This window comes from Myotis yumanensis, unplaced genomic scaffold (assembly GCF_028538775.1).
Source record: "Myotis yumanensis isolate MYYU_CA2020_CCGP unplaced genomic scaffold, mMyoYum1.0.hap1 SCAF_5, whole genome shotgun sequence".
Taxonomy (NCBI): Eukaryota; Metazoa; Chordata; class Mammalia; order Chiroptera; family Vespertilionidae; genus Myotis; species Myotis yumanensis.
This window is the reverse complement of record NW_027223756.1, coordinates 66,036,627-66,051,256: the sequence shown is the minus strand read 5'-3', so window position 1 is coordinate 66,051,256 and position 14,630 is coordinate 66,036,627. Positions and strand designations below refer to the sequence as shown.

The 14,630-nt window shown below is 35.9% G+C and overlaps 1 protein-coding gene across 2 annotated transcripts in view; it reads left to right on the top strand.

The window, feature by feature from the left end:
* The window catches only part of SPOCK3 (SPARC (osteonectin), cwcv and kazal like domains proteoglycan 3), a 328,026-nt gene that overhangs the window by 247,252 nt on the left and 66,144 nt on the right, over window positions 1-14,630 (top strand). For both annotated transcript variants that reach the window (XM_070415434.1, XM_070415435.1), the window contains exon 6: window positions 314-428. In XM_070415434.1, the coding sequence (XP_070271535.1) occupies window positions 314-428 (115 nt within the window). The remainder of the gene's footprint in view (window positions 1-313; window positions 429-14,630) is intronic.

The following is a 14,630-nucleotide window of genomic DNA, read 5'->3' as shown; positions in this document are numbered from 1 at the left end:
ACTGAGCAGAGCCCGGCTCATGGTTGCTCCTGCTGTTTGATTTTTGAAACACTATAGTGTAGGTGTTATCCCAATTATTCATATGGGAAAATTGAGGCTGAGAACATTTAAAATACTAGCCCCAAATGCCACATTTAAGAAGAGACAATATTAAGATTTTAGCTCAGGTGTAATGCTCTTTGTTCTATTCCATTCATTTATCTTTCCCCATAGCATACATAATAGAATCACAAGCATACTGTTGTCAAGTTCTCAATATTTTACTGTTTAATTAAATATATTTGAATGACTATTTTTCTCTCTTCTTATACAGTGCAAACTAGAATATCAGGCATGTGTCTTAGGAAAACAGATCTCGGTCAGATGTGAAGGCCATTGCCCATGTCCTTCAGATAAGTCAACAAGTACAAGCAGAAATGTTAAGAGAGGTAAGTGATGAAAACCTATTTATATTTTTATTTGTTCTCTCTACTAAAATGTTTTGCAGTAAATGTCATTATGTATACAATGAAGCTTAATTTTGTACATGTATCTTGCAGTGATTATATTGTAAGTGAACTTTTTCCCTTTAGCCTCAATTATTATAGCAAGTAATGTTTTCCTATAGAATCACATTTATCTTAATTGTAATAGTTATATGCTTCTTTCCTACATGAACACCATATATAAGAAATTTAAAGCAATGCCTTCTATGAATTGTTGTGTCAGAAAAGTGTTTTACATTCTTTTTTTTTTTTCCATTTTGGAGCAAGCAACTGATTAGTGGTAACATAGTAAGTGATAGTTTGGTTCACTGTGGAACTGGTCAGACAATTAGTACTAACCTTTTTAATTAAAATTTCTACCCCATATAGAGTGTGAATGTGTGTATAAGATGCCCTACTAAATAATTTCTTAAATTAAACTTTCTTTTGATATATCTAATGTTTTGAATCTTTATTTTTATTGGTTCAATGTCTAATACAATAATGAAATATAATGAATCTAATATGTGTTATAGTATATAATTCAACTTTTCATTGATTATTTATTGTGGTTGAAATGGTAATGTTTTTATATTTAAGATATTATTTATGCATTTAAAAATATCTCTATGGCTGCTAGTTTTAGTTCTTTGTATCTATAGATAAAGAAGACAAAGCATTTTTTAAGTCAAAGACTATTTTAGAGAACACTAATATCCACATTTGTCATATATTTTATAACCATCTGAATCATGTAATATAACAATTATTATCATTGGACCTTGATGCAAATAAGTTTTCTCCTTTTTAAAAAAATATGAATAACAGATATGCATATAAAATATTTCTTGTAAAATATGTATTTTCTTAAACATGGTATACTTTATATTCTATATTACAATGTCTCACAATGAATATTTTATTACAGATAAAACTTATGAACTTTAATTATGCCACTTATATTTGTCTTTACTTAGTAAGTAATATTTTAGATAAAATTTAGAATTTAAAAACTGTTACAGCATTGCTTTTAGTAAAACAACTAGTTGATTGTATAATTAAAATAAATTAATTGATTTGCAAATTATTTTCAAGCTAGTGCTTACATATTATGCAGTATGCAGAAAGACACCAACTGGTGGAAGAAAGCTGTCTTCCAGAAGTCTCACCCTTGTTGCCTCACCCCAGCCTAGAGTCAATTTCAGAGTGATTCTTTCTGGACTCCCTACCCCCACCTCCCAATCCACTTGCTCTAGCATAGCTCAAATGAGGATGTTCAGGCATGACCTTGAATATATTAATTAGTCCCCTTATAATTAAGAGTAATTATAATTTTATTTTAATTGAAGTATTCAATATCTCTTGCATCCCTCATCTCCATTCCCTATTTACATAATTGAATACATTTTCCTCAGCAAATCACTCTTAATTTTGGAGTAAATCCTACCTTGGTGTTCAATATCCATGTCTTATTGTTTTCTTTGGAAGCTATAAAAACATTTGAGTAGTAATCATAATAAGTGTATACCTATAATACATCACAACCCTGCACTAAAATTCCTCTTAAATAAGACTTCTTGCTTTTTTAAACTCATTTTTGAATAAAAAGATATATTTGATGTTGTATTAATTTATCATAAGTTTCCACAAAATGAACTCAGTATGCATTAAAGAGGATCTCTTGTGAATAAACAATAATTATGTTTTGTGTTGCTCAAATTCTCTGTACAATGTTTATATTAATATGTCAAGAAGGACACTTCACTTAAAAATCATATCATCAGGGGATAAGGATCATTTGTGTTCAATTGTGCGTAGAAAGAGAGGCAAGAAGAATTTAAACTAATCCTGCTTTGATGGATTGTCAGGGCAAAACAAGTACAGAATAATGCTAGCTAGTGTGGAAAAACAGTACAGAAAATTGTGAATGTCATTTCTGCACAGTACCAAAGTCCAAGAGAAAAGGAAAATGTAAAACCTAGTTCCATATCATTTCTAATCTTTCAGTTGTCATTTACATTAGAAGTATGCCTTCAGTAGACTGTGTAGTACAAGAAATTCAATTTAATGGCATCTCTGTTCTAGAAAAAGGGAGATAAACTACCAAAAATGAAATATTTCTTGAATCTTTCTGACTTTCTACATTTGAGGTCAAATTGACACCATAGTAAGTTTTGACTGTATTAACAGCTGAATGAATTCTTTAAAGTGATTTGAAATATATTACAATTAATAAAAGTACATTTTCTTTATATAGTGGGAGAAATCAGTGTCTTCCTTTGTTCTCCTGATGTATTCAGTCATGGTTGTGCATAAATTGATCCAAATATATACATTCAAATAACCCAAATAAAGATAATAGGCACTTTACATTTTTAAGTTCTAGATTCTGACTTTACATAAGTTGATAAGCATACCCCTCTTCAATTAGTAAATTAACTCCACAGTTTTATGCTTTTCTAACTCATAAAAATCAAGATTACAAAGGCCAGTGCTTCTTTGTCCCTTTAGTGTATTACTTCTTTCTATTACAAAAAATTGTTGTTTGATCACAAATGCAGAATGATCATTTGGAAGATTAATGTACTTTATTCAAGGATTGTTGATATTTTAGATGATTTCTAAAGCCCCATATTCATTTTATGTAGTTAGGTTAATATGAGATTCGTAGTTGTGAACATGGACTATGGACAAACCATTTTCCATGTATTTTGTATATTGTTTTGCTACATTTTGTTTTTGGTGGCAAAGTTATAACTCAGAGACTGTTGTCTTTGCCAGCAATTTATTCAGCACAGGTTCACAGTGGGGATTATAATAATTCATAAGCCACTATCATACAGGATAATATCTCTTAATAAGCCAAGAAAGGATAAAAATATATTTCATGCAAATTACAGGTTTAATCGTACAATCATTCCAGGCAAGAGGAGATAAAGAAATAAAAGTCCATCCCTGTCCAGTGTGGTTCAGTTGGTTGAGTGTGTTCCCATATACCAAAAGGTTGCTGGTTAGCACATGCCCAGGTTGTGGGCTTCATCTCCTTTAGGGGGCATGCAGGAGGCAGCCAATTGATGTTTCACTCACACAAGTGTTTTATCTCTCTCCCTCTTCCTTCCTCTCTCTCTAAAAATCCATGAAAATAATTTTTTTTTATTAAAGAAAGTCCAAATTTAACAAAAGTGTACCTTTTTACTAGTATACAAGTTTGGTTTCTTGGGAGAGGTCTTGACCAACCATAAGTTGACATCCTGCTGTCAGTGCAAAAATGAAAGCCCCTCATTGCTGGAGCACATTGCTAGGGAGAGGAAGATGATGGTGTTGCTGGACAGGATAGGCTGCTCTGAGGATCTTCACTCCAGAGACCGTGATATGGTTTAGCACCTCTGCCAACAGAGTCACCTTGGACAAGGCAGAAGCAAATATCTCAAGATCTTCAGAGAACTGCTTAGGTCAGCAAAGTGTGCCTTGCCCAGACTGAAACTCTCAAATAGTCTTCACAAACTCTCAGTATTTATCATCTAAATGTCCCCTCACCATAGTTGTATCTCCACATGTTCTGATCAGTAAGTCTCCAGTGGGGGCCCCTCAGCATTGCTGAGTGCTTATAAAGATTAACAGATGAGATGATAATAATATCCTGACTCAACTTACTTCATTCCCATTTCAAAACAACTTTACTTATAAAAAAAAACACACACACATTTTTTTGTCTTTGTCATAAGCAAGGGGATTAAAACAGCTTCACTTGAGCCCTGGCTGGGAGGTTTAGTTGGTTGTCCCATACACCAAAACGGTGCAGGTTTGATTCCCAATCAGGGCACATACCTTGGTTGTGGGTTTGAACTTCAGTTAAGGCACATGCAGGAGGCAACTGATACTTCTCTCTCACATATGTGTGTGTGTGTGTGTGTGTGTGTGTCTTTATCTCTCTAAAAAACAATAAATACCTATCCTTATGTAGCTTTAAAAAAGGAAAAAAACAGCCCTAGCCAGTTTGGCTCAGTGTATAGAGCATCAGCCTGCAGACTGAAGGGTCTGGGGTTAATTCTGGTCCAGGGCATGTACCTCGTTTGCAGGCTTGATCCGGCCCTGGTCACATGTTCAGAAGGCAACCAATCGATGTGTCTCTCTCACATTGATGTTTTTCTCTCTCTCTCTCTCTGTGTCTCTCCCCCTCCCTTTCACACCCTCTAAAATATCAATGGGAAATATCCTCGGGTGAGGATTAATGGGGAAAAAAAAAGGAAATAAGAAAAAACAGCTTCACTTAAGATAGATATATATTGCAAGCCTAAATCTAGAAAGGACTTTCAGGACCAAAGATGAAGAGCATTGGAAAAGACCTTAGAAAATATTTATTTTGCACTTAGTATATCTAAACTCAAAGGAGACTATCCTAGACATATCTTAAATGATCTACATAGCAGTGGTTCATGATCACAGTAAACTTTGACTGGTGGTATATCATAAATGCTCCATTAAGCTATTCATTTGAATGACTAGATTCAGAAGATTGTTTTCTGAGAACACATCAGATTATGTGTTGGAAAGGAGTTAAACAAAGACTATGTACAAATAGTTATTTGATGTGGCAAGAATTAAAACAATGCTATCTCCACTTTTATACCTGATAACATGCAACTGCATAAAGTCAGAATATAAAATTCTAACTGGAATTTATAGGAAAGATAGAAAAAAATCCCACAGCAAATTCATGTAGAAAATAAAATACTTGTGTAAAGTTTGAAATCAGTCAAAGAGCACCACACACACACAAAAATAAGCTTTTCAGAAAAAATAAGCTTATCATTACTTGACTGATGGGATTTAGGAAAGGAGAGATCTCCAGGAGTCATTGACAACTCCTGAGAAAATTATGATGATAAAACCAAGATGGAAACATTGTTAAAAGATCTAGTTTAGGTGGGAAAATTTTTAAATTCAGCAATGAATTTAAACACAGTGTAATTAATGTATTTGTAGCCCAAGTGTAGAAACATTTGTGCTTTCACATCTGAGAAAAAAGGTCTGGGTTGGAGTAAATACTGGAGATACACTGAGGTGCAAAAAATGAGAAAAGTAGGGTAAGAGGTTTACAAAAGACTATTAACCACAGACTCATTACAGGAAGAAGCATCATGATTATGTTAAATGAGAAACAGGAAAGAACAGTGTCTCAGCAGCTGAGGAATACATTGCACCTTGAGAAAGATGGTGAATTTGACTCTTGTATACAGGAGGAATGTTCTGTAATATGAACCTGAGAAATGACCTCAGACTTTGGCAATTAGAATGTCAGTAGTGATGGTAAAAGAGCAACTTGAGCCTAATGGGAGTTAATGGAGATAATACAGACAAATTACTTAACATATGTAATAGGAATTCAATAAAAGTTTGTTCCTTTCCTACCTCTCTGCTCATCTCTCATTCCCAACATGTAACTTATTTCAGGCAAAATGGTGGGGTTTAGATGGTAGTGATTAAGGTAGTAGGGATATAGAGTAGGTAATTGATTCAATAAAATTTTTGGAAGCTAAATGGCCAGGACTTGACTATTTAATTTAGGAGCGAATGTAATCCATATTTGGAATCTGAGAAAAAGCAGTGGAAATAATACATATTTACATATATTATTTTCAAGTTATTTCCTTTACTCTTCAAAACATGTAGGTATTGGTATACCAGTTGGACACTTGAGGAAACTGAAGATCCCAGAATTAAGAGATATCCCCAGCTTAAGATAGTTACCAGGTAGTCTTTCTGTCTGTTAAGCCTACATTCTATTTCTTTCTTTCTAAGAATAAAGACACTGATTTTAACCCAGTTTTGTCACCATGGTAAAATTTATTTTTTGTATTACAAAAAGATTTTTTATTTTCTAGAAAAAAATTCCCTTGAGTTTTCTTCAAATAATAGCGATTAGCTTCATTTTTTTAATGTATCTGTCCAATTTTCCCAACACCATTTATTGAAAAGACTGTCTTGACTCCATTGTATGCTCATGCCTCCTTATGAGTTGAGCATAATGTCTTGGTTCTATTTCTGGGTTTTCTGTTCTGTTCCACTGGTCTATATATCTGTTCTTGTGCCAGTACCAGAAGTTTTGAGGACTGTAACTTTGTAGTATAGCTTGATATCTGATATTGCGATCCCTCCAACTTTGTTCTTTCTCAAGATTACTGCAGCTATTCGGAGTCTTCCAGATGAAGTTTTGGAGAGTTTCTTCTAGGCCTTTGACGTATACCATCGGTATTTTAATGGGGATTGCATTGAATCTATAGATTGCTTTGAGTAGTATGGACATTTTAATGATGTTGATTCTACCAATCCATGAACACAAAGCTAGACCACCATATGCAAAATTAAACTGAAAATGGCTAAAGGACTTAAATATAAGACAGAAAACTATAAAAATCTTAGAAGAAGCTATAGGCAGCAAAGTAGCAGACATTTGTTGTAGCAATATCTTTACCGATACTGCTCCTAGGGCAATGGAAACTAAGGAGAAAATAAACAAATGGGACTATATCAAAATAAAAAGCTTCTGCACAGCAAAAGAAACCATCAACAAAACAACAAGAAAGCCCATTGCATGGGAGAACATATTTGCCAATGTTATCTGTGATAAGGGTTTATTCTCCAAAATTTATAGGGAACTCATATAATTTAACAAAAGGAAGATAAACAATCCAATCAAAAAATGGGCAAAGGACCTAAATAGACACTTTTCGAAAGAAGACATGCAGAAGGCCAAGAGAAATATGAAAACATGCTCAAAGTCACTAATCTTTCAAGAGACGAAAATCAAAACAATGAGGTGCCATCTCACACCTGTCAGAATGGCTATCATCAACAAATCAACAAATGACAAGAGCTGGCAAGGATGTGGAGAAAAAGGAACCCTTGTGCACTGCTGGTGGGAATGCAGACTGGTGTAGCCACTGTGGAAAACAGTGTGGCATTTCCTAAAAAAATTAAAAATGGAATTTCCATTTGACCCAGTAATCCCACTCCTAGGAATATATCCCCAAAAAACAGAAACACCAATCAGAAAGGATATATGCACCCCTATGTTCATAGCAGCACAATTTACTATAGCTAATATTTGGAAACAGCCTAAGTGCCCATCAGCAGGTGAATGGATTAGAAAACTGTGGTACATCTACAGGATGGAATACTATGCTGCTGTAAAATAAAAGGAATTCTTACCATTTGCAACAGCATGAATGGAACTGGAGAGCATTATGCTAAGCAAAATAAGGTAGTCAGAGAAAGATAAATATCACATGATCTCACTCATTTGTGGAATATAATGAACAGCATAAAATGATGAACAAAATTGAACCAGAGTCATAGAAGCATCAAACAGACCGTCCAACCTATGAGGGAAGGTAGGAGGTGAGGGGGTAAGAGATCAAGCAAAGGACTTGTATGCATGCATTTGAGCATAACCACTGGACAGATTGGGGAGGGGGTTTGAGGGCATGCGCTGGGGGGTGGAAACGGCTGGGGAGAGGTCACGGGTGGGGGGAAGGAGACTTATGTAATACTTTAAATGATAAAAATTAAAATTAAAATAAGTAAATAAAATAAATAAGTAAGTAAGCAAATAAATAAATAAATAAGTCTTATTCAGGAAAAGGTTCATATGAGGTTACAGCATTCCGTATTTAAAAAAAAAAATTCCTAAAGCTTTCTGTTTACAACTTTTCACACATTTATTTAGACTTCTTATATCACAATGCACAGCATATAGTAGGCACTCAATGAATATTTATGAATGCATGAATTAAACATGGTGTTGTAAATGTCCAATTAATAGTACAAAACTAACCAATTTTAAAATAAAGTTTGGAGCCAGAGTTTATGCATAAAAATATAAATAAAATAATAGCAATTAAAATGATCCAATAAAGCCATAGAATTCAGCTGTAGAGGAAACTGGCATTAGCTCTAGTAAGCAAGTCTTCCCCTCCCTCTCTCATTCTCACCCTTTCTTGCTTCCTCCTTCTCCCACCTGCTCCCTCCCTCCATTCCTCTGTGTCTATGGGTTATGCATATACGTTCTTTGGCTAATCCCTTCACCTTCTTCCATCCAGTTTCCTCCTCTTCCCTTCCCGCTGACAGCTGTCAGTCTGTTCCATGTATCTATGTCTCTGTTTCTATTTTGTGTGTCAGTTTATTTTGTTCGTTATAAAATGGGAAATTTGGACTGGAACATGTGATACTCCCCTGAGCAGGATGGTTCCTGGGCTCTTGTCCGGTGGAGTATCCAGAATGAAACCATGGATGAAAGGTGGTATAGCAAAGGTGGAAATTTATTGAGAAACAAGCACAGACTCCCAGGTGGGGAGGAGAGAAAGAGTCCCACCAAGTCCCCTTTTCCATGGCTTGTAAAGGCTGTAGTTTTTTGTGCCTCCATATCCCTTCTGATTGGTTACTATTCCCCTTAGATTTGGTCAGTATAGCAACACCTGAGCTAAAGCCTCACATGAAGTACCTGAGGTTCCCTCCTTCTTCTCCCTTATTGTTCTCCAATTCCCTCTGGGCTTTCTTCCTCCCTCTATTTTGTAAATGTGTACCTTTTGCCACTCCCCACATCCCCTATCTTATGGAAATGCTCCCCTATCTTATGGAAATGTAACTTCTGTTGCTCCTAGTTCCCTTGTCTTAGGGAAATGTATTCTTTGTAGTGCTGTAGCCCTGTGCTTTTTCTATGGACCCTCTAATTTCTAAAATTTTCTAAAACTGCCTATTTCACCCCTAAAAATTTCTTTCAGTTAGATTACACATATAAGTGAGATCATGGCTTATTTTGCTTAGTTTAATCATCTCCAGGCCCACCCATGCTGTCTCAAAGGGTAAGAGATACTTCTTTATTACAGCTGCATAGTATTCCATTGCATAAATGAAATGTGCCACAGTGTTTTTACTCACTCATCTACTGATGGGCACTTCGACTGTTTCCAGATCTTCGATATTATGAATAACACTTCTATGAACATAGGTGTGCATATATTCTTTTGAATTGTAACTTTTAATACTACTCTGTATCCACAATTTTTTGGATTCATTTTCTCATGTTGTTTCCTTTGATTTTCTTGAATATATCCTTTAATGTTTTTTAAAAGGATGCTTTGATGGTGGGCTTTTTGCAAACTTCAATACAGAAAAGTATTTGCTTTTAGGAATAGTAAATAGTATAGCTGAAAAAATTTCTCAAATAAAATATCATATTTCCTCAGAAATTAAAGGAATTGATCTTTTGTCTTCTAAGTGCTATTGTTGTTAAGAATAATATCCTTTATATTACATCAAATGTTATAATAACCAAAAAGAATATAGTTAAAGCATTATACCAATAGTATTAATAGTATACATACAGACTATAAAAGTATATCTAACAGAAAATCCAAAGCTATATTAAATTAAAGAGTGATTCAACTTCTTGCAAATATAAATGCTGTAATAATACATAATTTTTACTTCTTATTCTCTTAAAGATGCAATGGTAGTACGGAAAAGTGGCATTATTATAAAAAAAAAAATGACTGTTATAGTCTCAGTTAATACCTGTGTGTGATTATTGATTCACATACTGTATGACTGATATTTTTATATGTCCTTTAAAAACTTTGTATATCAGTTACTCTCCTATCAGATAATTTTCTTATAGATTTTAGCCTCAATTAAATATAGCAAAGATAAAATATACAATTATCTGTTTATGAAAAATACTTTACATTTAGACATATTAGCAAAACCTTTTGATGTTCTAGTCTGTACACACATTAAATATGACATATTGGTACAATTACTTACTCAGGTCAGGCAAAATAATTTTTATTAAAATTCTATAACTTTAGGCATTACTTCTTTCAATAAGGTACTAAATTTGCATTTGGCCTGATTTTCTGTCTGTTGTTCTGCATATATCTCATGTACTAGATCAAGTTCTACAATTTACATTTATAAAAATTGTGATCATTATAAAGTCTATTTAAAACCTAGCTACCCACGGAGTCAGTGGGTCCTAGTGCTTAAACTCACAGGTATTGTGGTTAGACATCCATATGCTTACATTAGTGATCCTGCCAGAGTTGAAATTTGACCTTGAAAAAAATAGCGAAACACTCTAATTTTTAGTCTCCTATTTTCTCATATCATTAAAATAAATCCACTGGGTTTGAAGACTAAATTGAAGTAGATAAAATGTCCTTAGCACAGTTCCTAAATTATCACTCCTATTCCTCGAGGATCTCTATTTTTTGAGGGGTGCGGGATTTTTTCCTACTTGGAAGCCAACAAGTTAACCTACATAGTTTCTCAGATGCTGACAGCAAAGAGGCAACACTTAGGTCATAGACAAAGGACTTGATTGCTCACAGCACAAGGTGTGTGCTCACATTTGTTCCCCTTGACCTCTAGTCCCACAGGAGAGATGTGGAGTGGATACTGTGAACACAGTGGGTTTCAGCCCCAGCTGAAAAAAAACCCAAGTTTATGACACCCTGAGCGATAAGGAGGCTGGTAGCAAACATGTCCAATCTTTGCCCCAGAGGAAGACTTCATCTTGACATTCCTGGAGAGCATCACTATCTCATCTCTGTAGGTAGATACTATCCCAATTTCCCAAGTCCATTTGCTCATAAATATCTTTAAAAAGACGGTGCAAGAAAAAAGCTGTTATGTGTTGACACAAAAGAGACACATGGAGATTGGTCTCTCAACAATATTAATAAATAATTCCCTGCTTCCTGTTGAGCTCTTTGATTCTACTTTGCCTTGATCTCCTCTCCTTTTGAATCTGTCCCTGTCACCTCTCCTGAGGTGTACATCCTCCCCCAACCGCTAACCCTGCTCCTTACAGCTTCTCCAGTGCCTTGGTTATAAATGGTAGTTAGGAAATAATTGTTGAAGTTAAACGGTTTTGTGTTTATGAAGATTTCACTTCAGTTTTCTCTTACTTGTAATGTTGCTGATAAAAGTTGGCTATAGTTCTTTTCTTCGTTTCTCTATTGGGGAGCACTCCCAACCCAGCTTTCTTTAACATTCTTTGACTTTTTACAGTTTGAATGTGGTCTGTGTGGGTTTTCTGCTTTTGTTTTGCATTGTCTGCTTATTTTGCTAGGCATTTTCTGAGCTGCTTGGATCCATGGTTTGGTGTCTGACATATTTGTTTTTAATTTTTTTTATCCTCACCTGAAGATATGTTTATTGACTAGAGAGAAGGAAGGTAGAGAGATTTAAAAAAAAACACCCAAAAAACATCAATGTGAGTGAGAAACATGGATTGCTTGCCTCTCTTATGCACCCCAACTGCAGACCAAACTGGCAACCTAGGTATGTGTCATGACCAGGAATGGAACCTGAGACCTCTATGTGTATGGGATGATGCTCCAACCACTGAGCAACACCACTCAGGGCTTAGTGTCTGATATTAAATTTGAAAAAATTTGGACTATTATTTCTTTAAATATTTTGCTATTCTCTTCTCTCTTCTTCTGCTTTTCTGACTGAGGAAATGTTACAGCTTTTGATATTGGCTCATGTTTCTTGTATATTCTGGGTGCTTTGTTTTTCTTTTTTGTCTTTCATTATTTTATGTCTCTGCATTGTACTCTAGGAAGTTTCTGTTTACCTATTTTCAAACTCACTGATTTTTATTTCTACTACTTTCTTTAGATTCTTCTATTTTTTATCTCTATGTTTATGTTAATCATCTGCTTTTCCATGTTTCATCTTCTCTATTAGAGTCTTTAATATATTAATCATAGTTATTTTAAATTCCCTTTCTGATTCTTTTAATATTCAGTCAGTTGATTTTGGCTCTCATGATGGGTTATTTTGTCTCCTGAGACTTTTACATGTTTTAAAACCTTTTGAATTTTTGTGTTGTTGAAAGCTGGAGAGAATATATAGCATAGGGTAGTAAGCACTGAGATAAGTAAGCGTTTAGTGTGAGAATCATGTTACTATGGCTAGGATCTGAGCAGTGTCCCACGTTTATGGTTGCTCCAGGCATCAGAGGATTCAGCTTCCTCTTGTGTCATTGTTTGTCCTCTCCTCTCTCAGGAGCTTCCTTTTGTATGCTACTCCTCAGAGTGAGTTAGCATCTGGCAGCTCTTTCAGTTGCTATTTAGTGTTACTATTATTGGAGGCATGTTAGAGTGCTGGTCAGGTGTGGGAGGAGGAGGGGAGTTTTCTAATTTTCAGATTATCTTAGTCCTTATTGGATCTGTGTCTTAGGAAAGTGGTTCTCTCCCTCCTGTGGGCATAGAGGCTTCTCCTTCCTGACCCCTCCTTCATTCTCCAGCTACAGAGTTCCCAGTCTAGGTCTCCAGAGCTTTATCCCCTGTCAGCTATGGCATTTATTTATTTATGGGTTTGTTGGTTTGTTTCCTTTGGTTAAATAGGAAGGTTGGAGGGGCTACAGTTGGGGGACTTTTTTTCACCTAGCTGCCTCCCCTTCTCCCCCCATAAAGTAGGTCTCTATTATGGAGAAAACTCTGGACTTATTTCAAAATGGTTACTCTTTTCCTTTCCTACCAGAGGCACAATTTGATATATTTTTGGGCTTTTAGAAGGCAAGCCCAAGGCGTCTGGAGGCTCCATAGGATGGAAGCATCCAGAGGTTCCTCGTCTTCATGCTAGTCCACCCTCAGCCTTCAGCATTTTGTCAAATCACCACTGACGTGTCCCTATCAGTTTATGCCTCCAGCGGCCTCTTCTCTGAGACAGTACATCCCAGCTTGACTCCAGCCGCAGTGGAGCACAGTTCCCTCCCTGTGCTGGCCCAGTGCCCACCTTGCCCTCTGAGGAAGTCTGATCCCTCATCCCCAGTGACCAGGAGTTTGTTAGGGAGTAGGAGCTGAGTGGACGTCATGATGGCCACTCTTCCATTCCTGCTGCCAGGGCCTTGTGGGGAGTTGTCTTAAACACTCTCCATGAGAACCCCCTCGGGCAGGGGTGGGCAAACTTTTTGACTCGAGGGCCACAATGGGTTCTTAAACTGGACTGGAGGGCCGGAACAAAAGCATGGATGGAGTGTTTGTGTGAACTAATATAAATTCAAAGTAAACATCATTACATAAAAGGGTACGGTCTTTTTTTTTTTTTTAGTTTTATTCATTTCAAACAGGCCAGATCCGGCCGCAGGCCATAGTTTGCCCAGGGCTGCCCTGGGGTCTTGGAAGAACAGCCTTCACAAGTGTGAGCCCCGCCCCTCTGCCTTCAGCTTCCAGGAGCTACTCTCAAACTAGTCCCTACTCAGTCTCCAGCAATAAATCAAAATTACTATTGTAGTGTTTCAACCTGTTATGTCACCCATCAGCTTACCTGTGAAGTAGAGAAATCTCAGGTGCTATATCTCTAGATTGGCCAGACTCTTAGATTTTTAGTCTGGTGGTTTGCCCTGTAATCTCAGTTCTTTGAAGAGTCCCTGAACAGTGATTTTTAGTTTCTTCTGTTTCTCTTGGTATAAAACCAGAAATAATGCCTTTTACATTTTAGATCTGACATTTGAGGTCTAAAAATACTTTGAAAATATAAATCACATAGTTATTAATGTATCTTTAGTTATTACCATATAATTTATTGGAATATAAAGCTTATAAGCTGTCTTTTGACTAAAGGATGGCACTGTAACTTAATAGTAAAAAGAGATGAGGTGAAATTTCCTTCCTATAAATAATATAGGTGTTTGAAATTATTGTCCTCTGGCCCACATATTCTAGAACCTAATAGCGCACATGTGCAAAAGAGCAATTGCACTTGAGGGTTTAGTGTGGAGCTCTGAAAAAGAGGAGGGAGACTCAAAGATCTTTGTTTTGCTGGTTTACTAGATGGCCTGACACGTAACACTATAAGATTCTTTGACTGTGTAATTTAGCATGTGTTTAACTCTGATTGCTTTAACTCAAAAGACCAAAGTATCACCATTTTACAAAATGTAAAATGAACAGCCTGTTCTTTTAACTATTTCTGCTGATCTTGCAAGATGAAGCACCAGAGAGGCCTCCCAGGTACTTCTCAGCAGTTGCTCAGTTGAGTTAAATTGAGAGCTCTGCTCCACCAGCGTGGGAGCAGCTTGGTAATTTTCTGAATAATTATTGAAGACAGAAACTCACCGTTCTTCCTCTCACCGCACATTTTTTTCTAATT